This window comes from Elephas maximus, chromosome 10, assembly GCF_024166365.1.
Source record: "Elephas maximus indicus isolate mEleMax1 chromosome 10, mEleMax1 primary haplotype, whole genome shotgun sequence".
Classification (NCBI taxonomy): domain Eukaryota; kingdom Metazoa; phylum Chordata; class Mammalia; order Proboscidea; family Elephantidae; genus Elephas; species Elephas maximus.
Window position 1 is genome coordinate 27768768 of NC_064828.1, and position 22704 is coordinate 27791471.

Genomic DNA, 22704 nt, shown 5'->3' on the forward strand with positions numbered 1-22704 from the left:
CCCTAGGATATTTTGAATTTAACTTGATAAAGGAAGAAGTAGCACCCATTTCTTTCTAGAGGAAGAAGTACCATGTAAATCTCAAATATTATCAATGTTTTTTTATTATTATAATTTTTATTGTGCTTTAAGTAAAAGTTTACAAATCAAGTCAGTCTCTCACACAAAACCCATATACACCTTGCTACACACTCCCAATTACTCTCCCCCTAATGAGACATGCCACTCTCTCCCTCCACTCTCTCTTTTGGTGTCCATTTCGCCAGCTTCTAACCCCCCTCCACCCTCTCATCTCCCCTCCAGGCAGGAGATGCCAACAAAGTCTCAAGTGTCCACCTGCTCCGAGAAGCTCACTCCTCACCAGCATCCCTCTCCAACCCATTGTCCAGTCCAATCCATGTCTGAAGAGTTGGCTTCAGGAATGGTTCCTGTCCTGGGCCAACAGAAGGTCTGGGGGCCATGACCACTGGACACATTCTTAGTCTCAGTCAGACTATTAAGTCTGGTCTTATGAGAATTTGGGGCCTGCATCCCACTGCTCTCCTGCTCCCTCAGGGGTTCTCTGTTGTGTTCCCTGTCAGGGCAGTCATCGCTTGTGGCCGGGCACCATCTAGCTCTTCTGGTCTCAGGATGATGTAGTCCCTGGCTCATGTGGCCCTTTCTGTCTCTTGGGCTCGTAATCACCTTGTGTCCTTGGTGTTCTTCACTCTGCTTTGATCCAGGTGGGTTGAGACCAATCGATGCATCTTAGATGGCTGCTTGCTAGCATTTAAGACCCCAGACACCACTCTTCAAAGTGGGATGTAGAATGTTTCTTTAATAGATCTTATTATGCCAATTGACTTAGATATCCCCTGAAACCATGGTCCCCAGACTCCTGCCCCCGCTATGCTGGCCTTCAAAGCACTCGGTTTATTCAGGAAACTTCTTTGTTTTTGGTTTAGTCCAATTGTGCTGACCTCCGCTGTATTATGTGCTGTCTTTCCCTTCACCTAAATTAGTTCTTATCTACTATCTAATTAGTGAATGCCCTCTCCACCCTCCCTCTCTCCCCCTTCTCGTAACCACAAAAGAATGTTTTCTTCTCAGTTTAAACTATTTCTCAAGTTCTTGTAATAGTGGTCTTATACAATATTTGTCCTTTTGCAACTGACTAATTTCACTCAGCATAATGCCTTCCAGGTTCCTCCATGTTATGGAATGTTTCACAGATTTCTCACTGTTCTTTATTGATGTGTAGTATTCCATTGTGTGAATACACCATCATTTATTTATCCATTCATCCGTTGGTGGGCACCTTGGTTGCTTCCATCTTTTTGCTATTGTAAACAGTGCTGTAATAAACATAGGTGTGCATATATCTGTTCGTGTAAAGGCTCTTATTTCTCTAGGATATATTCCACGGAGTGGGATTGCTGGATCATATGGTAGTTCTATTTCTAGCTCTTTAAGGAAGTGCCAAATTGATTTCCAAAGTGGTTGTATCATTTTATATTCCCACCAGCAGTGCATAAATGTTCTAATCTCTCCACAGCCTCTACAACATTTATTCTTTTGTGTTTTTTTGGATTAATGCCAGCCTTGTTGGAGTGAGATGAAATCTCATTGTAGTTTTGATCTGCATTTCTCTAATGGCTAACGGTTGTGAACATTTCCTCATATAACTGTTAGCTACCTGAATGTCTTCTTTAGTGAAGTGTCTAGTCATATCTTTTGCCCATTTCTCAATTGGGCTATTTGTCTTTTTGCAGTATCATGTAGATTTTAGAGATCAGGGGCTGATCAGAAATGTCATAGCTAAAAGCTTTTTCCCAGTATGTAGGTAGTCTTGTTACTCTTTTGGTGAAGTCTTTGGGTGAGCATAGGTGTTTGATTTTTAGGAGCTCCCAGTTATCTAGTTTTTCTTCTAAATTATTTATAATGTTTTGTATAGTGTTTATGCCATGTATTAGGGCTCCTAACATTGTCCCTATTTTTTCTTCCATGATCTTTATTGTTTTAGATTTTATATTTAGGTCTTTGATCCATTTTGAGTTAGTTTTTGTGCATGGAGCGAAGTATGGATCTTGTTTCATTTTTTTGCAGGTGGCTATTAGGGTCACTATGAGTTGGAATCGACTCGAAGGCAGTGGGTTTGGAGGTTTTTTATGCAGTTATGCCAGAACCATTTGTTAAAAAGACTGTCTTTTCCCCCATTTAACTGCTTTGGGGATTTTGTCAAATATCACTGCTCATATGTGGATGGATTTATGCCTGGATTCTCAATTCTGTTCCATTGGTCCATGTATCTGTTGTTCTACCAGTACCAGGCTGTTTGGACTGCTGTGGTAGTATGATAGGTTCTAAAATCAGGTAAAGTAAGGCCTCCCACTTTGTTCTTCTTTTTCAGTAATGCCTTATTTATCCGGCCTTTCCCTTCCATATGAAGTTGGTGATTTGTTTCTCCATCTCATTAAAGAATGTCCTTGGGATTTTGATCAGAATTGCATTAAATGTATAGATCGTTTTTGGTAGAATAGACATTTTTATAATGTTAAGTCTTCCTGTCCATGAGCAAGGTATGTTCTTCCACTTATGTAAGTCTCTTCTGGTTTCTTGCAGAAGTGTACTGCAGTTTTCTTTGTATAAGTCTTTAACATCTCTGGTAAGATTTATTCCTAAGTGTTTTATCTTCTTGTGGGCTACTGTAAATGGCATTGATTTGGTGATTTCCTCTTTTATGTTATTTTTGTTGGTGTAGAGGAATTCAAACGATTTTTGTATGTTCATCTTGTATCCTGATACTCTACTGAACTCTTCTATTAGTTTCAGTAGTTTTCTGCAGGGTTCCTTAGGATTTTCTGTGTATACGATCTTGCCATCTGCAAACAGAAATACTTTTACTTCTTTCCCGCCAATCTGGATGCCCTTTATTTCTTTATCTAGCCTAGTTTCTCTCGCTAAGACTTCCAGCACAATGTTGAATAAGAATAGTGATAAAGGGCATCTTTGCCTGGTTCCCGATCTCAGTGGGAATGTTTTCAGGCTCTCTCCATTTATGGTGAGGTTGGCTGTTGGCTTTGTATAAATGCCCTTTATTATGTTGAGGAATTTTCCTTCTATTCCTATTTTGCTGAGAATTTTTATCATGAATGAGCATTGAACTTTGTCAAATGCCTTTTCTGCATCAATTGATAAAATAATTTGATTCTTGTCTTTTGTTTTATTTATGTGCTGTATTACATCAATCATTTCAATGTTTTTAATATCTTTCTGCAATCTCTAGTTTTTCACAAGAACATATATAAATTTAATAACTTAAAAAATAAAATTATTCAGATAGTTCAAGAAAATTTTCACAGTGTTTATTGTTAAGACGACTTGCAAGAATTCATTAAGGAAATAAAAATATCAATCAGCAAAAAATTTGTAGACAGGAAAACTATATAACTGAGTGCCAAATTAAATGAAAGGTTATATTGCAGATATTCAGAACGTAGGGTTTAGAGAAAGCCAGTCTGTGAACTTGGTTCAGTTTTCTTTTTACCAAAGCAAAAAGTAAATTAGATAACTGCTATAGTTTACATAGTCATATTATTATTATTTTTTATTATGACAAAATTGTGTTTCCATGTTTGAAGCAAGAGCTACCTGTATTCCTGGAGAAAAAATCTAAACAAAAAGTTTATGTAGAGGAGATTTTGGGAAGTAGGGGAGGACAATATGAAAATGGCAACAGTCATGGATTGCTTAAACTAAGCTGAAGATGAGGCCAAACTCAAAATGACATTTATCCTTGGAATTTCCTGTGCAAGTAACTGAGATAGAGATTATGAGTCAACGTAACTTGAGACAAGAGTGGAAGCAGAAGGTCCATCCCAATCAGGCCAGCCCAGTGCTAACCCTGAGTCTCTCCTTCTCCTTGCACTTCTGTCCTTTCAGACCTAGTGTCTTCTCCCTATTACACTTCCTGTCCATCTTCACTCTAAAGTTTTCACTTCATTCATTTTTATTTCAGTGTTTTCACTCATTATCTCTCTATCAAATTATAAATTATTTTGTACATATTCATATTCAAGTAGCTGATGAATTGAATGTTCTATATTGTCCTCAAAAACTTTCAATAAATTTGCTTCTAATTAATTAATTTGAATCTACGTCATCTTATAGGAGGCCACATGATTGAGCAGCTTCTGTGATCTGCATACACCCTCATCACAAATTCCAAAAAAACCAAAGTGATCCTGTGAAATAGCCACTAAAGAATTTGCTAGATAATTAGAAAGTTAAACTGATATCTAGGTTAGTTGATAACAACAACAAAAACTCTATGATGAAATTTTCCAAACAGGTATTTTTGTCTAAACATTTTAAGATTCAACATGTTTAGGCTAAGAGGTAATATTTATTCTTAAACCTAGAAGATACAGTAGAATCATTTTTTATGTTCAACATGAAAGGGGGAACACTATGGAGATGCTTTATTCTGCTCAGTTTCAAATTATACAATGAGGAATACAACATGCAAGTTAAAGGAAGCAAATTCCACCTCCATACAAGAATGCAATTTCAACAAGTAAATTTTATCAAATGATATTGTGTTACTTTGAGTGGTAGTGAGTTTCTCACGTCTATAAGTCAACAAACACAGGCTCAGTGGCTGAGCATAGTGTTCATTCCTGAATTGCATCCATTGTTGGGTAAGATAACATATGAGATGCCCTTTCTTTAATATTTTTTCAGTGCCAGCCTAGTCATACTTTCCTTGGATGAATGTCAATTTTAAATTCATACCATTTTACTCTAATACACATTTAAAGAAAATGGTTAAACTCAAGACTGAGACAAGGAAGACATCGCTTTGCTCTTTTAGTGATCACATCATAAAATCAAATTCAAAACACTTGTAATTATTTAACTATTTCTCTGCCCACTTCATAGCTTTCTACATATATAAATATCAGGCAATATTTAATTGATTAAGAATGTAATTTCCATGGGGAACATGGTTTGAGGGGACTTCTAAGTCAATGGGGAAAATAATTCTATTATGAAAACATTCTGCATCCCACTTTGAAATGTGGCGTCTGGGGTCTTAAATGCTAACAAGCGGCCATCTAAGATGCATCAATTGGTCTCAACCCACCTGGAGCAAAGGAAAATGAAGAACACTAAGGTCACACGACAACTAAGAGCCCAAGAGACAGAAAGGGCCACAAGAACCAGAGACCTACATCATCCTGAGACCAGAAGAACTAGTTGGTGCCCGGCCACAATCAATGACTGCCCTGACAGGGAGCACAACAGAGAACTCCTGAGGGAACAGGAGATCAGTGGGATGCAGACCCCAAATTCTCATAAAAAGACCATACTTAATGGTCTGACTGAGACTGGAGGAATCCCAGCGGCCATGCTCCCCAGACCTTCTGTCGGCACAGGACAGGAACCATCCCCAAAGACAACTCATCAGACATGAAAGGGACTGGTCAGCGGGTGGGAGAGAGATGCTGATGAAGAGTGAGCTAATTATATCAGGTGGACACTTGAGAGTGTGTTGGCAACTCTTGTCTGGAGGGGGGATGGGAGGATAGAGAGAGAGGGAAGCTGGCAAAATTGTCACGAAAGGAGAGACTGAAAGGGCTGACTCATTAGGGGAAGAGTAAGTGGGAGTACGGAGTAAGATGTATGTAAACTAATATGTGACAGACTGGATTTGTAAACGTTCACTTGAAGCTTAATAAAAGTTATTTAAAAAAAAAAAGAAATGTAATCTCTTCCAAATACAATATTAACATTTTAAAAAAAAAAGCAATTGCTGTCGATTTAATTTCAACTCTTGGTGACCCTACGTACGTCAGAGAAGAATTGTGTTCCATGAGGTTTTCAATGATTGATTTTTCTGAAGTAGACTCCTAGGACTTTTTTCTAAATTTTAATGTATCTGAGTGCATTTCTTAAAATAAGAAATAGTGTATGGGAAGAAAAAATAGTTATAGCAAACCTAAACCAACAGAGAACATGAGCCTGCTTTGCTTCTGAAGAATAACTGTGCTAAGGACCAGTCATTTCCTTTATAAGAGAGTATTTCTCAATTCAATGACAGAGGGAAATATTAGCATCCACCAGTAGCTCTGCAAATACAGCTCTATAGCTTCGAATTCATAAAAACCTTTAGGATGTTCTATTAGCTAGTCAAAATGTCAGCCACACAAAATGTATATTTGCTGTATTGTAAAGTTGTATAACTATACAAAATTATTAGATAAATAATTAAATATATGATACAATCATTGACCATTAACTTGGAATAAACTATGTATGTTTTTTTGAGCAGCTGAATTTAGGACAACAAATTATTCCAACATAGTATAAACTTTTAAACTTCGTATTAGCAGTAGTGCTTGCAGAAGGTAACACTGGTACTCTGAGTTTTTCTAGGAGATCTTCCTCAAACTCAGGAGGTGACTGCTCAGTCTTCTTATTGCCATCTTCATGTCCTTGTTCCTCAATGTATAGATGGCAGGATTCAAGATGTGTGTAATCGTGAAGTCCAAAAGAGCAAGAAACTTATCCACTGGCACTGTGGGAAATGGCCACATATACACAAAGATGCATGGTCCAAAGAACAAAACCACCACAGTGATATGAGCTGACAAAGTAGAGAGGGCCTTGGACAAACTACCTGAAGAGTGTTTCCATACAGTGACCAGGATGAAAATGTACGAGAAAATCAATAAGAAGAAGGTTCCCATGGAAATGAACCCACTGTTGGCAGTAACCATGAACTCCAGTTTGTAGGTGTCTGTGCAGGCAAGTTTGATAAACCAAGGTAGATCACAGTAAGAGCTGTCTATCTCATTAGGGCCATAAAAATGCAAATGGACAATAAAAGCTACCTGGATCACTGCGTGAATGAGACCAATAAGCCAAGCACCAACCAGAAGCCAAATGCACATGCATGGACTTACAATGGTCAGGTAATGGAGGGGCTTACATATGGCCACATATCGGTCCAAGGCCATGGCTATGAGCAGCACCATCTCAGATCCACCCGGAACATGAAGTACAAAAATCTGGATGGCACACCCCTGGAAGGATATAGTGTTTTGCCCAGAGTACAAGTCAGAGATCATCTTAGGCACCGTTAAGGTAGAAAAACACAAATTCATAAATGAAAGGTTGGCTAACAAGAAGTACATTGGGGAATGCAAGTGAGAGTCAAAAGTCACTATAAACACAGCCAGGAGGTTTCCCAGAACAATTGTTACATAAAACACTGTAGAGAAGGTAAGGAGGACATGTTGCATTGGTCTAGAGGTAGAAAGTCCCAAGAAAACAAATTCAGACACCTCAGAGTAATTTGCTTCATACATTGACTTTGTTGTTGTCTAAGTGTCCAAAAAAAAGGAATATATTAGAAAGAAACATCGACAATAACAGATTTTAGCTGTTTTTAAATTCTGTTATAAAAAGTAATCTTCACTAATAGCTAAGAAGTACTTGGAAAAGTTCATGAAATTCATTTAACCATTCAACAAATATTCATGATGAACATTTTCTATATGCTACAACCTATGTTAAGATCTGAGGTAAAACACAGAGCTGACTTCCTGGGGTTTATAGCATAATGGTGGAGCTAACAATAAATAAGCATAAATACAGAGGTAAATTATGATAACATTGAAGGAACAAAACAGAGTACTGTGCAAACAGTGTATCTCGCCAAAGAAGTGCCTGCCCTGGACTCTGCTAAATATGTTGTTATTACTAAAATTTAAGTAAAGCTGTCCAGCCTAGGAAAATACCATGTGCAAAGGCCCTGAGACAGGAGTCCAGTGAGGCAAGAAGATGAATCGTTGAAATCAGGCCTGATCGATACGCAGAGTGCAGACATGGCAAAGTCTTGTATTTCTGATGAGAACTTTGCTTTTTATCCTAAGAGCAATAGAAAGACATTGAAGGATTTTCAGCAGTAGTCTGATCATATTTCTGCTTTTAAACTGTCATAATATCTTCAATGCAAAGAACAGAATGAAAGGGCTAGAGTGAAGCTTTAAGTGACCTATCAAAAGGCTCCTAAAGAACCATATCCCATCAGTCTGGACAGGGTGAATTACTCAGCCTATGATGTTGACATAGCAGATGAAACTTGGAAAAATGACATAAGTTTCAAGTGGATACTTAAATATTAAAAAAAGAAACAGAACAAAAGAAAGCATAGAATTATTTACACAAATATTAAGTGGAAAAATTCATTTTAAACATATCCCTGTTATTCCTAAAACCTGCAAAAAATATTGACAGTATTCAAAAATTAAAATTTATGCATTACATATGCATATGTATACACACATACACATAGATATATAAAGATAGCATATACCCAGAAACCCAGTGCCATCATATAAATATATACATATATAAAATATAGATACAAGCACTCTGAAAATAAAAGTAAACTGTTTAAAATAGTTAAAAATATCTTTAACATAAAATTAGTTCTTCCAAATAGATAAGGAAAAAAAAATGTGGTTTACTAATTTAAAAATAAGTAAAATATATAAAGACTATTGACAAAAGTAATACAAATAAGCAATAATCATGCCAAAGATAAAAATCTTATTAGTAGGGGGACTTTGGGGTCAATTGGCTTAACAAAGTTAATTAAGAAAGTATTCTGCATTCCACTTTGGTGTCTGGGGTCTTAGAAGCCTGCGAGCGGCCGTCTTAAGACAGAACTATTCATTCTACCCTACCCGGAGAAAAGGAGAATGAAGAAAACCAAAGACTCAAGGAAAATACCAGCCCAAAGGACTAAAGGACTACATAGACTACATAAAGGACTCGTCATTCTGAGACCAGAAGAACTATATGGTGCCTAGCTACCACCAACAACTGCCCTGACAGGGATCAAAGCAGAAGAGTCCCAAACAGAGCAAGAGAAAAATGTAGAACAGAATTCAAATTCACATAAAATGACCAGGTTTACTGGTCTGACAGAGACTGGAGGAACTCCCAAAACTATGGCCCCAGGACACTCTGCTAACCCAGAACTGAAAACATTCCTGAAGCCCACTCTTCAGACAAAGATTAGGCAGGCCTATAAAACAAAAAGTAACACACTTGAAGAACATGCTTTCTACTACAATGAAATACAGGAGACCAAATGGGCAGCTCCTGTCCAGGGACCGTACAAGATGGCAGGAAGGGACAGGAACTGGACAGATTGTCACAGGGAACCCAAGGTGGAAAAGGGGAGCATGCCGTCACATTGTGGGGATTGCAAATGTCACAAAACAATATGTGTATGAATTTTTGAATAAGAAATTAACTTGAGCTGTAAACTTTCACCTACCTAAAGCACAAAAAACTCCAACTCAGTAATCAAATAAATGTAAATAAGATATATGTGCTACTTTGTACTGAGTAAATTATCAGTTTTTTTAAATTGATGATTTATCATGGATGAGACTATGAGGAAATACTCTCATATACTGATAATAGAGTGCGAGTTGATAGACCTTCTCCAGAAGGCACATTTAAAATATACAAGCTTAACAACGACTGTGAGGTTGGCAAAGGACCAGGCAGTGTTTCCTTCTGGTTGCTATGAATCAGAACCTACTCGATGGCACCAAACAACACAAACGTCAAAAGTTTAAAATTTTCCTTAATTATGACAGAATTCCATTTCAAGAAAATTTCCATAATGTAATAACAACAGAAAAGCTAAAAGATTTAGCTATGGGAGCACTTATTACACCATTGTGTATAGAAAAAAAGATTTAAAAATAGCAGCTTAATGCCACAATAGGGAATGAATCTATTCATACTACTTCCAAATAGAGAATGCACTCAATTATATATGTAGAAACCATAACCTATTGATATTTTATACAAGTTGTTCATGATGTAAGTTTTCCTAAAAACAGATTATAAAATAAAATGTATAAGAAACCCATTTTAAAATATTGTATGCCTAGGAAAAAAACTAAGAAGATGCTTATCTTTAATCCTTATCAACAAATTGTTAATACCTGGGCTCAAATGCACTAGGTTGTTGTTAGATGCCATCTGGTCAGTTCTGACTCACAGTGACCCTATGTACAATAGAACGAAACACTGCCCGGCGCTAAGCCATCCTCACAGCCGTTGCTATGTTTGAGCCCATTGTTGCAGCCACTGTGTCCACCAATTTCCTATTCTGAGTGCCTTCCAACCTGAGGGGCTCATCTTCTGGCACTATATCAGACAATGTTCCATTGCTATTCATAAGGATTTCACTGGCCAATTTTTTCAGAAGCAGATTGCCAGGTCCTTCTTCCTTTCTGTATTAGCCCAGAAGCTTCACTGAAAACCTATCCACCATAGGTGACCCTGCTGGCATTTGAAATACCATCGGCATAGCTTCCGGCCTCGCGGCAACACACACGCTACCACAGTACGACAAACCGACAGGTGAGTGGTGGCATATTTGGTTGAACCACATGAACCTTTCATTTGATCAAAAGGTTGTCAAATATTATCAGTTTTACAAAGTTCGATCTAACTAATATATTATATTTTTCTTACACAATTTCCTAAATTATTTTCCCTTTTAGCAACCAAACATTATTGAATTGATTACCACAGGTTCCCCACTTGCACTCCACCACGAATCTCTCACCCAGGCCCTACACCACTGACAGCCAGTCTTTCTCATGTTTTTACGCCACACTCTGCTACCCCGCACCATGCCCAGGCTCAGCTCGGACATGACCCTTCACAGCTTCAGCAGGAGAGCAGCAGAATCGGGTGGGAGAATCACAGACCCAATAGAGGCAAGAATAGACTTGACAGCAGCCAGGCCAAGCAGAAATGGGCATCCTGAGGGTTATGGATATGGAGCAGGAATGTAGCCAAGAGGAAGTCTTACAGGGTTACTGCTAGAAGGCCCTATCACAAGGGCAGTTATGGGGAATTTTATAGCCAACAACTAAGAAAAATAGAGAAATACTGAGCTAGCGAGAATGAGACAATCCCTGAGATCAGTGGCAGTGGAAGTGACATTGCAAGGGACCGATAGCCAGTCTCTCTCTGAAAGGAACTCACCATGCAATGTATGGATTTTAAAAGATGCATATTATGAACTAAAAAAAAAAAAAGTACATTCAGTGTTTTCACAACTATAGAAATGAACAAAACTATTTTAAAGGCCGAAAGAAAATTAAAAAAAAAAGTACTGATAGTTTTTTTCTGAGTGGTAGAAAATCAGGTAATTTCCTTTTTTCTATATTATCCAAATGTTGAAAATTAGTTTATTAATAAACAAATTGTCTTCATTTGATACAGTTCAACAGGAGAGGAAAACATTGTCAACGAAAGATCAAGCTGGCTATTATAGTTGATATAAAGTTCAATATATTACCTCCATAAGGGGGAGATCTAATTAAAAAAAATGAGAATATGTGCACACATAACTTATAAAGGCAATGACACATAGAAATGGCCAATAAAAATATTTAATTATGTTCAATTCACTAGTCATTAAGAGCTTCATTGCTTTTTTGTTTTCCCAATAGATAAGCAAAAGGAAAGATAGAGAGCAAGAGAGAGAAACAGAGAGAATTCTCAGTGTTTTCAAGGTTTCAATATAACAATTAGCTTTATACACTTTTGGAAGTATTACAAATTGACAATAATTTTTTATAATCTAAAATGTGCAAGTAAATCTGTCTCTAGAAATACAAACACAACAGCAAATATTTTGTATATAATACATATAAAAAACCACTATACACACATAAATTTACATGATCACACATAATACATGCACATAGGCATGCATACATATAATTCGTTATTGTCAGGCCAATTCATAGGGAAGTATTAATAACATTATAGTACATCTAAGCATCTGGGTGCTAACCCAAAGGTCAGTGTTGGAACCCACCAGATGCTCCGTGGGAGAAAGATATGGCCGTCTGCTTTCGTGAAAATTTACAGCCTTCCAACCCCTGTGGGGGCAGTTCTATTGTGTTCAATAGGGTCTTTATGAGCTGTAATCCAACTCAACGACAGCTAGTTTGTATTGTGGTTTGTATATAAGGGAATACAATGCAGTATTATAATCAACTAGATATACAAATCAGGACTGATTTCCAGTTTTAGTGAAAAGCCAAAAAATGCATAATAAACTCAGTAACATGAAACACTGTGTGTGTTCATGTTTGAATTTTAAAATCTTCAAAAATACACACAAATTTTTAGCAGTGGTGAATCCTGGAAAGCATAATTACATATGGTTTTCAATTTCTATGTCTGCAATTCTGTATTGTTTAAAAGGTCTAAAACAACCTTGTATTATCTTTGACTTAAAAACTAATTTTTAAAAATACAAACTAAGAGGTTCGAGTAATCAGTTCAGTAAATTCAGAATACAGTGATGTCAATACCACTCACATAAGTATTGAAAAATTGAAATAAATTTTTATAAATGTGTGAACAACTGTTTTCTCATAAAAAATCACAAAAGTCACTTTTAGAAAATGCTCCCAGTAAGGAATTCCTCCCTGAAGTAAAATCTCATATTCACGAGCAGTCTTTTGCTAGTTTCTTAAAAATAACTCTGGACCCGGGGCCAAGATGGCAGACTAGGTGGACGCTACCACGGATCCCTCTTGCAACAAAGACTCGGAAAAACAAGGGAATCAATCACATACATAACAATCTACGAACTCTGAACAACAAGCACAGACTTAGAGACGGAAAACGAACAAATACGGGCAGACAGCGACTGTTTTCAGAACCAGGAGCCAGCGCACCAGGCAGGTGACCTTCGTAGCCCGATCTGGGGCAGAGCCCAGGGGGGCAGACGGCACAGAAAAGGGGCCCACCCCTTCCCCCCCAAACCCATCCCGGGAGGAAGTCTAGCAGGTTGGCGCGGGTGGCGTAGGGGCGCAGCCGGAGGGAGACGCACCCGGGAGGCAGTGACTGATCTGGGAGGGGGGAGAACAGCGTCCCAGCTGGGGTGCCGTCCCGCCGGGAGTTAGGCGAGAAGCCGACGGGGCGCGAGCAGGGGGGGGTCAACTATATTTCCCTAAAGTGACCCCAGGGCGGGGCCCACACATTCGTGTGGGAGGACGCACACCCAGTCCGCGCGTGTGGCACGGCACACCAGAGAGAGAAATCCCCGGAAGTGTCTGGTCTCAAAGCAGGGAAAGCAGCATCCCAGACAGGGAGCCATTCCGCTGGGATCTGGGCGCGCGTGCGTGCGCGGGCGGGGCGTGAGCGTGGGGTCCATTTTTATTACCGTGAATTGACCCAGGGGGCGGGCCCACCTGGCCGTGCAGGTGACGCCAACCCAGTTCGCGCGAGAGGTGTGGCGCACTGGAAGGAGAAGTCCCCGGGAGGAAGTGACTGGTTCTGGAACGGGAAAAGCAGCGTCTCAACCCGGAAGTCATCCCGCTGGGATTTGGGCGCGCGCACAGGTGGGGCGTGACCGCGGGACCCAATTATAATCGCCTGAATAGACCCTGGGGGCGGGCCCACCCGTTCATGCGGGAAACGCCCACCCAGAGCCCACGAGCGGTGCCGCGCACCGGAGGAAGCCCCCAGGAGGAAGTGACTGGTTTCTGAGCAAGGAAAGCAGTGTCCTAGCCAGGGACCCGTCCAGCCCGGATTTTGGCAGACGGGGGGCGGAGCGTGAACGTGGTGTTCAGCTCTATATTCTGTGGTGCTACACTCCTAGCTCTCAGATCCCTCCCCCACCCTCCCCAGGCGACCCCATTAACATCCGAATACCCGGAGCCAGAGGGAGAATTCAGATAGGGATCTGACTGCATTTTTTTTTAGCCAACTACTTGGAAAATCTAGTTTCCCAGTGATGGCTCGGAGACAGCAGTCCATATCAAACCACATAAAGAAACAGACCATGACAGCTTCTCCAACCCCCCAAACAAAAGAATCAAAATCTTTCCCAAATGAAGGTACAATCCTGGAATTATCAGATACAGAATATAAAAAACTAATTTACAGAATGCTTAAAGATATCACAAATGAAATTAGGATAAATGCAGAAAAAGCCAAGGAACACACTGATAAAACTGTTGAAGAACTCAAAAAGATTATTCAAGAACATAGTGGAAAAATTAACAAGTTGCAAGAATCCATAGAGAGACAGCATGTAGAAATCCAAAAGATTAACAATAAAATTACAGAATTAGACAACGCAATAGAAAGTCAGAGGAGCAGAATCGAGCAATTAGAATGTAGACTGGGACTTCTGGAGGACCAGGGAAACAACACTAACATAGCTGAAAAAAAATCAGATAAAAGAATTAAAAAAAATGAAGAAACCCTAAGAATCATGTGGGACTCTATCAAGAAGGATAACTTGCAGGTGATTGGAGTCCCAGAACAGGGAGGGGGGACAGAAAACACAGAGAAAATAGTTGAAGAACTCCTGACACAAAACTTCCCTGACATCATGAAAGACGAAAGGATATCTATCCAAGATGCTCATCGAACCCCATTTAAGATTGATCCAAAAAGAAAAACACCAAGACATATTATCATCAAACTCGGCAAAACCAAAGGCAAACAGAAAATTTTAAAAGCAGCCAGGGAGAAAAGAAAGGTTTCCTTCAAGGGAGAATCAATAAGAATAAGTTCAGACTACTCAGCAGAAACCATGCAGGCAAGAAGGGAATGGGATGACGTATACAGAGCACTGAACGAGAAAAACTGCCAACCAAGGATCATATATCCAGCAAAACTCTCTCTGAAATATGAAGGAAAAATTAAGATATTTACAGATAAACACAAGTTTAGAGAATTTGCAAAAACTAAACCAAGACTGCAAGAAATGCTAAAGGAGATTGTTTGGCCGGATGACCAATAATATCAGGTACCAGCACAATACAAGGTCACAAAACAGAACGTCCTGATATCAACGCAACTCAAATAGGGAAAGCACAAAAACAAACAAATTAAGACTAATTCTAATAAATAAATAAATAAACAAAATAATACACATAACAGGAAATCATGGAAATCAATAGATAAATGATCAAAATAATCAAAAAGAGGGACTAAATATAGGAGGCATTGAACTGCCAGATGGAGAGTGATACAAGGCGAAATAGAAGGATACAAGTTAGGTTTTTACTTAGAAAAATAGGGGTAAATAAAAAGGTAACCACAAAAAGGAATATCAAACCCATAACTCAAGAAAAAAGCCAAGAAAAACGTAACGACTCAATAAACACAAAGTTAAACATTATGAAAATGAGGATCTCACAAGCTACTAAGTAAAACGTCTCAGCACAAAAAAGCATGTGGAAAAATGAAATGGCCAACAACACACATGAAAAGGCATCAAAATGACAGCACTAAAAACTTACTTATCTATAATTACGCTGAATGTAAATGGACTAAATGCACCAATAAAGAGACAGAGAGTCACGGACTGGATAAAAAAACACGATCCATCTATATGCTGCCTACAAGAGACACACCTTAGACTTAGAGACACAAACAAACTAAAACTCAAAGGATGGAAAAAAATATATCAAGCAAACAATAAGCAAAAAAGAAGAGGAGTAGCAATATTAATTTCTGACAAAATAGACTTTAGACTTAAATCCGCCACAAAGGATAAAGAAGGACACTATATAATGATAAAAGGGGCAATTGATCAGGAAGACATAACCATATTAAATATTTACGCACCCAATGACAGGGCTGCAAGATACATAAATCAAATTTTAACAGAATTGAAAAGTGAGATAGACACCTCCACATATATAGTAGGAGACTTCAACACACCACTTTCGGAGAAGGACAGAACATCCAGTAAGAAGCTCAGTAGAGACACGGAAGACCTACTTACAACAATCAACCAACTTGACCTCATTGACTTATACAGAACTCTCCACCCAACTGCTGCAAAATATACTTTTTTTTCTAGCGCACATGGAACATTCTCTAGAATAGACCACATATTAGGTCATAAAACAAATCTTTCCAGAATCCAAAACATTGAAATATTACAAAGCATCTTCTCAGACCACAAGACAATGAAGCTAGAAATCAATAACAGAAAAACTAGGGAAAAGAAATCAAATACTTGGAAAATGAACAATACCCTCCTGAAAAAAGACTGGGTTATAGAAGACATTAAGGAGGGAATAAGGAAATTCTTAGAAAGCAACGAGAATGAAAATACTTCGTATTAAAACCTCTGGGACACAGCAAAAGCAGTGCTCAGAGGCCAATTTATATCGATAAATGCACACATACAAAAAGAAGAAAGAGCCAAAATCAGAGAACTGTCCCGACAACTTGAACAAATAGAAAGTGAGCAACAAAAGAATCCATCAGGCACCCGAAGAAAACAAATAATAAAAATTAGAGCTGAACTAAATGAATTAGAGAACAGAAAAACAATTGAAAGAATTAACAAAGCCAAAATCTGGTTCTTTGAAAAAATTAACAAAATTGATAAACCATTGGCTAGACTGACTAAAGAAAAACAGGAAAGGAAACAAATAACCCGAATAAGAAACGAGAAGGACCACATCACAACAGAACCAAATGAAATCAAAAGAATCATATCAGATTACTACATAAAATTGTACTCTAACAAATTTGAAAACCTAGAAGAAATGGATAAATTCTTGGAACAATACTACTTACCTAAACTAACACAATCAGAAGTAGAACAACTAAATAGACCCATAACAAAAAAAGAGATTGAAACGGTAATCAAAAAACTCCCAACAAAAAAAAGTCCTGGCCCAGATGGCTTCACTGCAAAGTTCTACCAAACCTTCAGAGAAGACTTAACACCATTACTATTGAAGGTATTTCAAAGTATAGAAAAAGATGGAATACTACCCAACTCATTCTATGAAGCTATCATCTCCCTGATACCAAAACCAGGTAAAGACATAACAAAAAAAGAAAATTTTAGACCTATATCCCTCATGAACATAGATGCAAAAATCCTCAACAAAATTCTAGCCAATAGAATCCAACAACACATCAAAAAAATAATACCCCTGATCAAGTGGGATTTATACCAGGTATGCAAGGCTGGTTTAATATCAGAAAAACCATTAATGTAATCCATCACATAAATAAAACAAAAGATAAAAACCACATGATCTTATCAATAGATGCAGAAAAGGCATTTGACAAAGTTCAACACCCATTTATGATAAAAACTCTAACCAAAATAGGAATTGAAGGTAAATTCCTCAACATAATAAAGGGCATATATGCAAAGCCAACAGCCAATATCACTCTAAATGGAAAGAACCTGAAAGCATTTCCCTTGAGAACGGGAACCAGACAAGGATGCCCTTTATCACCGCTCTTATTCAACATCGTAATTGAAGTCCTATTAGCCTAGACAAAGAAATAAAGGGTATCCAGATTGGTAAGGAGAAAGTAAAGCTATCACTATTTGCAGATGACATGATCGTATACATGGAAAACCCTAAGAAATCCTCCAGAAAACTACTGAAACTTATAGAAAAGTTTGGAAGAGTCTCAGGATATAAAATAAACATACAAAAATCACTTGAATTCCTCTACATCAACAAAAAGAACACCGAAGAGGAAATAACCAAATCAATACCATTCACAGTAGCCCCCAGAAGATAAAATACTTAGGAATAAATCTTACCAAGCATGTAAAAGACCTATACAAAGAAAACTATAAAACTCTGCTACAAGAAATTCAAAAGGACACACTTAAATGGAAAAACATACCCTGCTCATGGATAGGAAGACTTAACATAGTAAAAATGTCTGTTCTACTAAAAGCCATTTATACATATAACGCACTTCCAATCCAAATACCAATGTCATACTTTAAGGGAATAGAGAAACAAATCACTAATTTCATATGGAAAGGAAAGAACCCCCGGATAAGCAAAACATTACTGAAAAAGAAGAAGAAAGTGGGAGGCCTCACCCTACCTGATTTCAGAACCTATTATATAGCTACAGTAGTCAAAACAGCCTGGTACTGGTACAACAACAGGCACATAGACCAATGGAACAGAATTGAGAATCCAGATATAAATCCATCCATGTATGAGCAGCTGATATTTGACAAAGGACCAGTGTCAGTCAATTGGGGAAATAACAGTCTTTTTAACAAATGGTGCTGGCATACCTGGATATCCATTTGCAAAAGAATGAAACAGGACCCATACCTCACACCATGCACAAAAACTAATTCCAAGTGGATCAAAGACCTAAACATAAAGACTAAAACGATAAAAATCATGGAAGAAAAAATAGGATCTACCCTAGGAGCCCTAATACAGGGCATAAACAGAATACAAAACATTACCAAAAATGATGAAGAGAAACCCGATAACTGGGAGCTCCTAAAAATCAAACACCTATGCTCATCTAAAGACTTCACCAAAAGAGTAAAAAGACCACCTACAGACTGGGAAAGAATATTCAGCCATGACATCTCAGACCAGCGCCTGATCTCTAAAATCTACATGATTCTGTCAAAACTCAACCACAAAAAGACAAACAACCCAATCAAGAAGTGGGCAAAGGATATGAACACACATTTCACTAAGGAAGATATTCAGGCAGCCAACAGATACATGAGAAAATGCTCTCAATCATTAGCCATTAGAGAAATGCAAATTAAAACTACGATGAGATTCCATCTGACACCAACTAGACTGGTATTAATTCAAAAAACACAAAATAATAAATGTTGGAGAGGCTGCGGAGAGATTGGAACTCTCATACACTGCTGGTGGGATTGTAAAATGGTACAACCACTTTGGAAATCTATCTGGCGTTATCTTAAACAGTTAGAAATAGAACTACCATACAACCCAGAAATCCCACTCCTCGGAATATACCCTAAAGATACAAGAGCCTTCACACAAACAGATATATGCACACCCATGTTTATTGCAGCTCTGTTTACAATAGCAAAAAGCTGGAAGCAACCAAGATGTCCATCAACGGATGAATGGGTAAATAAATTGTGGTATATTCACACAATGGAATACTACACATCGATAAAGAACAGTGACGAATCTCTGAAACATTTCATAACATGGAGGAATCTGGAAGGCATTATGCTGAGCGAAATGAGTCAGTTGCAAAGGGACAAATATTGTATAAGACCACTATTATAAGATCTTGAGAAATAGAAAAAAACGGAGAAGAACACATACTTATGTGGTTACAAAGGGGGGAGGGAGGGAGGGAGGGAGAGGGCTTTTCATTGATCAATCTGTACATGGGAACTGCTTTGGGTGAAGGGAAAAACAACACTCAAAACAAGGAAGGTCAGCCTAATTGGACTGGATTAAAAGTAAAGAGGTTTCTGAGATAAAATGAAAGCTTCAAAGGTCAGCGAAGCAGAGGCTGGGGTCTGGGGAACTTGGTTTGAGGGGACTTCTAAGTCAATGGGCAAAACAATTCTATTATGAAAACACTCTGCATCCCACTTTGAATTGTGGCGCCTGGGGTCCTAAATGACAATAAGCGGCCATCTAAAATACATTAATTGGTCTCAACCCACCGGGAGCAAAGGCAAAGGAAAAACACCAAGGTCACGCGACAACTAAGAACCCAAGAGACAGAAAGGGCCACATGAACCAGAGACCTACATTATCCTGAGACCAGAAGAACTAGTTGGTGCCCGGCCACAATCGATGTCTGCCCTGTCAGGGAACACAACAGACAACTCCTGAGGGAGCAGGAGACCAATGGGATACAGACCCCAAATTCTCATTAAAAGACCACACCTAATGGTATGATTGTGACTAGAGGAATCCCAGAGACAATGGTCCCCAGAACTTCTGATGGCACAGGACAGGAACCAACCCCGAAGACAAATCATCAGGCATGAAAAGGACTGGTCAGTGGGGGGGAGAGAGATACTGATGAAGAGTGAGCTAATTAAATCAGGTGGACACGGGAGAGTGTGTTGGCAACTCTTGACGGGAGGGGGGATGGGAAGATAGAGAGAGAGGGAAGATGGTAAAATTGGCATGAAACGAGAGACTGTAAGGGCTGACTCAATAGGGGGAGAGCAAGTGGGAGAAGGGAGTAAGATGTATGTAAACCTACATGTGACAGACTGATTGGAATGGTAAATGTTCACTTGAAGCTTAATAAAAAAAAAAAATAAATAACTCTGTTGTTCTGTTGATTGATACCAGCAAGGAAGGAGATGACAGAAAAATAAAAATAAGGGAGAAAAGGGAAGGGACAGACATAAAGACAGGAAAGAAATGAGAGAAGAGGAACAGAAACAAGCAAGAAGAACGCCATAAAGTTAAGAGGGAAGCAGACAGCACACAGTGACTTCTGCCTTCAGGACACCTCAGCATGGCACATAAAGTGGTTGGGATCTGTCTACTCCCCATCTTCCTAGCCCGTCATCTTTCCCCGCATAAATTTCACTCAAAACCCCATGAAGTATAGTCACTCCTTGTTCTTTCATGACCACGTGTGTTTACCTTGCTTTTGGTCTCCATGAAAGGATCCCCAAACATTTTCCTTTGGTTGATCAAATCCCATTCTAAAAATTCCACCTTGTTCATCAATTCAGCAAACATTTCTCCTTCTCCCTTCCACTCTGGATTAAACATCCCTCCTCTATACTCACATACCATACTTGCAACCTCTCAGAATACTTAGTTTGTTACATTAGAATTAACAATGACTAGACTATCTGTCCTCTGCAAGGCCTATGAGCTTATGGATGGAGATCAGGGACTGTCTCTTATTCATAAATCTGGCCCATAGTAAGTGTTGTGAGTTTGGGAGGTTAGATAGACGTGAGCATGCATATACATATAAACTCATGGATAATTTATGATAATGATTTCTCAGTAAAGAATATTTTATTCCATTATCTTGACCCTACTGAAGACTAATGACAATGGAATTATAAAATAAAATTTTCACTCTAGAATATTTGGCCGATCTGAGGCAGTCCACATTAAATTCAATTTCCAAGGTCCATTTCATTAGTCCCTACTGAAATGCAAAGTAACCTAGACTCAGAAATTTCCTGTGAATCAAGGCACACTCCACACATGTGGAGCAACACATACAACCTGAAATAAAGTTCTGGTTTCCCCCTTGGAAAAGTTCGAACCAGCAGGTGTTCAGTAAGTGCTTATTGAATTGGAAAATAGAAATGGAAGTAACACAGAGAGGAGGAGAGAAACAGAGACTGAGAGAGGGCCGTTAATTTCATAATGTACTAGGCATTACCTGTATAAGGAAAATAGCTGAAAATTGAAGCAACCTACTGACTTTAATTATATCTTCCCCACTTACCTGGCCAAAAGAAGGATTCCAGAAACCAATAATTTCAAATGTTACTAGATCTTTACTAATACGTTTCCCTCTTTGATAAGGGAGAGTTAGTACTTCTCACAACTGTTCTACCCTAAAAAAAAGCCTAAAGATAGTACTCAGTGACCGCTTGATGCCCCCTGGTCTGAATTTCCAGACCATTCATCATGGGAATACTACTTTTCCATTCCCAGGACTTTCAGTGGGGAAAAAAATTCTAGACTTTGGATTGTTCTTCTTCTTATAAAACAAAAGAAACTGTTATAAAATATGACAGCAAAATATCTTCCGGGAAAATCACCATCTCCTAACATTTGAATGTCTGTTTATAAACTGAATATCGTTTAGACTAATAACAGTGCAAAAGGAATAACTATGAACAAACTCATTAAATAGCCATCATTTAAAATTCCATTGGAAGCATATTATTGAAATAGCCTAATTAACACTCTAACTACTTTAAGACATTAAGTAATTAGGATACCATTTTTAAAGATAATAATATTAAATAAGTACCAGGGGAATTATATTGTCAAAGGTCACTATGCTAAGTGTCAGAGCCAATATTAAAATGTACTTTTTTCCTATTTCAAAACTCATGAATTTAACCACCACACTGCACTGCCTCCTTTTTATTCATTCTGTACCACAGAGGATTTCACAGGTCTATTTAGCTTTAAAACTTTAAAAATACTAGCTCATTTTTTCTTTTGAAGAAAACCATGAAGTAGATACGAAATACTTTCCCACCTTAACAGATGCACAAGTGAAGTTGTAACTCGTCTGCAGGCGGTGGCAGAACAGGGACTAGAACTCACATTCCCTGGGATTTGGTCCAATTGCCTTCTCGTTGAGTGTCTAATATCAGATACTGAATGCCTGCAGTGCTGCTCAGAAAAGCGATATACACACACAGAAGAATAAACCCCACACAAGCATTCAACACTATTACAAGAATCCCCTTTCAACATATTGTATTAACAAACTTGATTTAATTAAATTGCTATCAAGTTCTACATAAGACCTTGCATGTTTGATCAATTTTAAACTGCAGTAGTTTGTAAAAATCTTCAATTTTTTCAACTTTGGCCTTAGGCTTGGTGCATAAATTTGAATAGTCATATTAACTGGTTTTCCTTGTAGGTATATGGATATTATTCTATCACTGACACCATTGTACTAGAGGATAGTGTTTGAGATGTTCTTTTTAATAACGAATGCAACACTGTTCCTTTTTCTTTTATTCTTACTGGCATAGAAGACCATGTGATTATTCACCTAAAAAAGGCCAATACCAGTCTATTTCAGGTCACTAATGCCTATGATATTGATCTTTAAGCATTCCACTTCTTTTTGGATGCTTCCAATTTTCCTTCTTTC

At 38.3% G+C, this 22704-nt stretch overlaps 1 protein-coding gene across 1 annotated transcript; it reads right to left on the bottom strand.

Annotated features, from left to right (window-relative positions):
- Positions 1–6413: 6413 nt before the first annotated feature.
- LOC126083790 (olfactory receptor 4F6-like) lies at positions 6414–7352 on the bottom strand. Its single transcript, XM_049897733.1, has one exon. The coding sequence runs from the start codon at positions 7350–7352 to the stop codon at positions 6414–6416; it is 939 nt and encodes a 312-aa protein (XP_049753690.1).
- Between the last annotated feature and the right edge of the window lie 15352 nt (positions 7353–22704).

Excerpts from the sequence above, each read along its gene's own strand:
- LOC126083790 (XM_049897733.1), bottom strand. The coding sequence starts at position 7,352 with ATGTATGAAGCAAATTACTCTGAGGTGTCTGAATTTGTTTTCTTGGGA.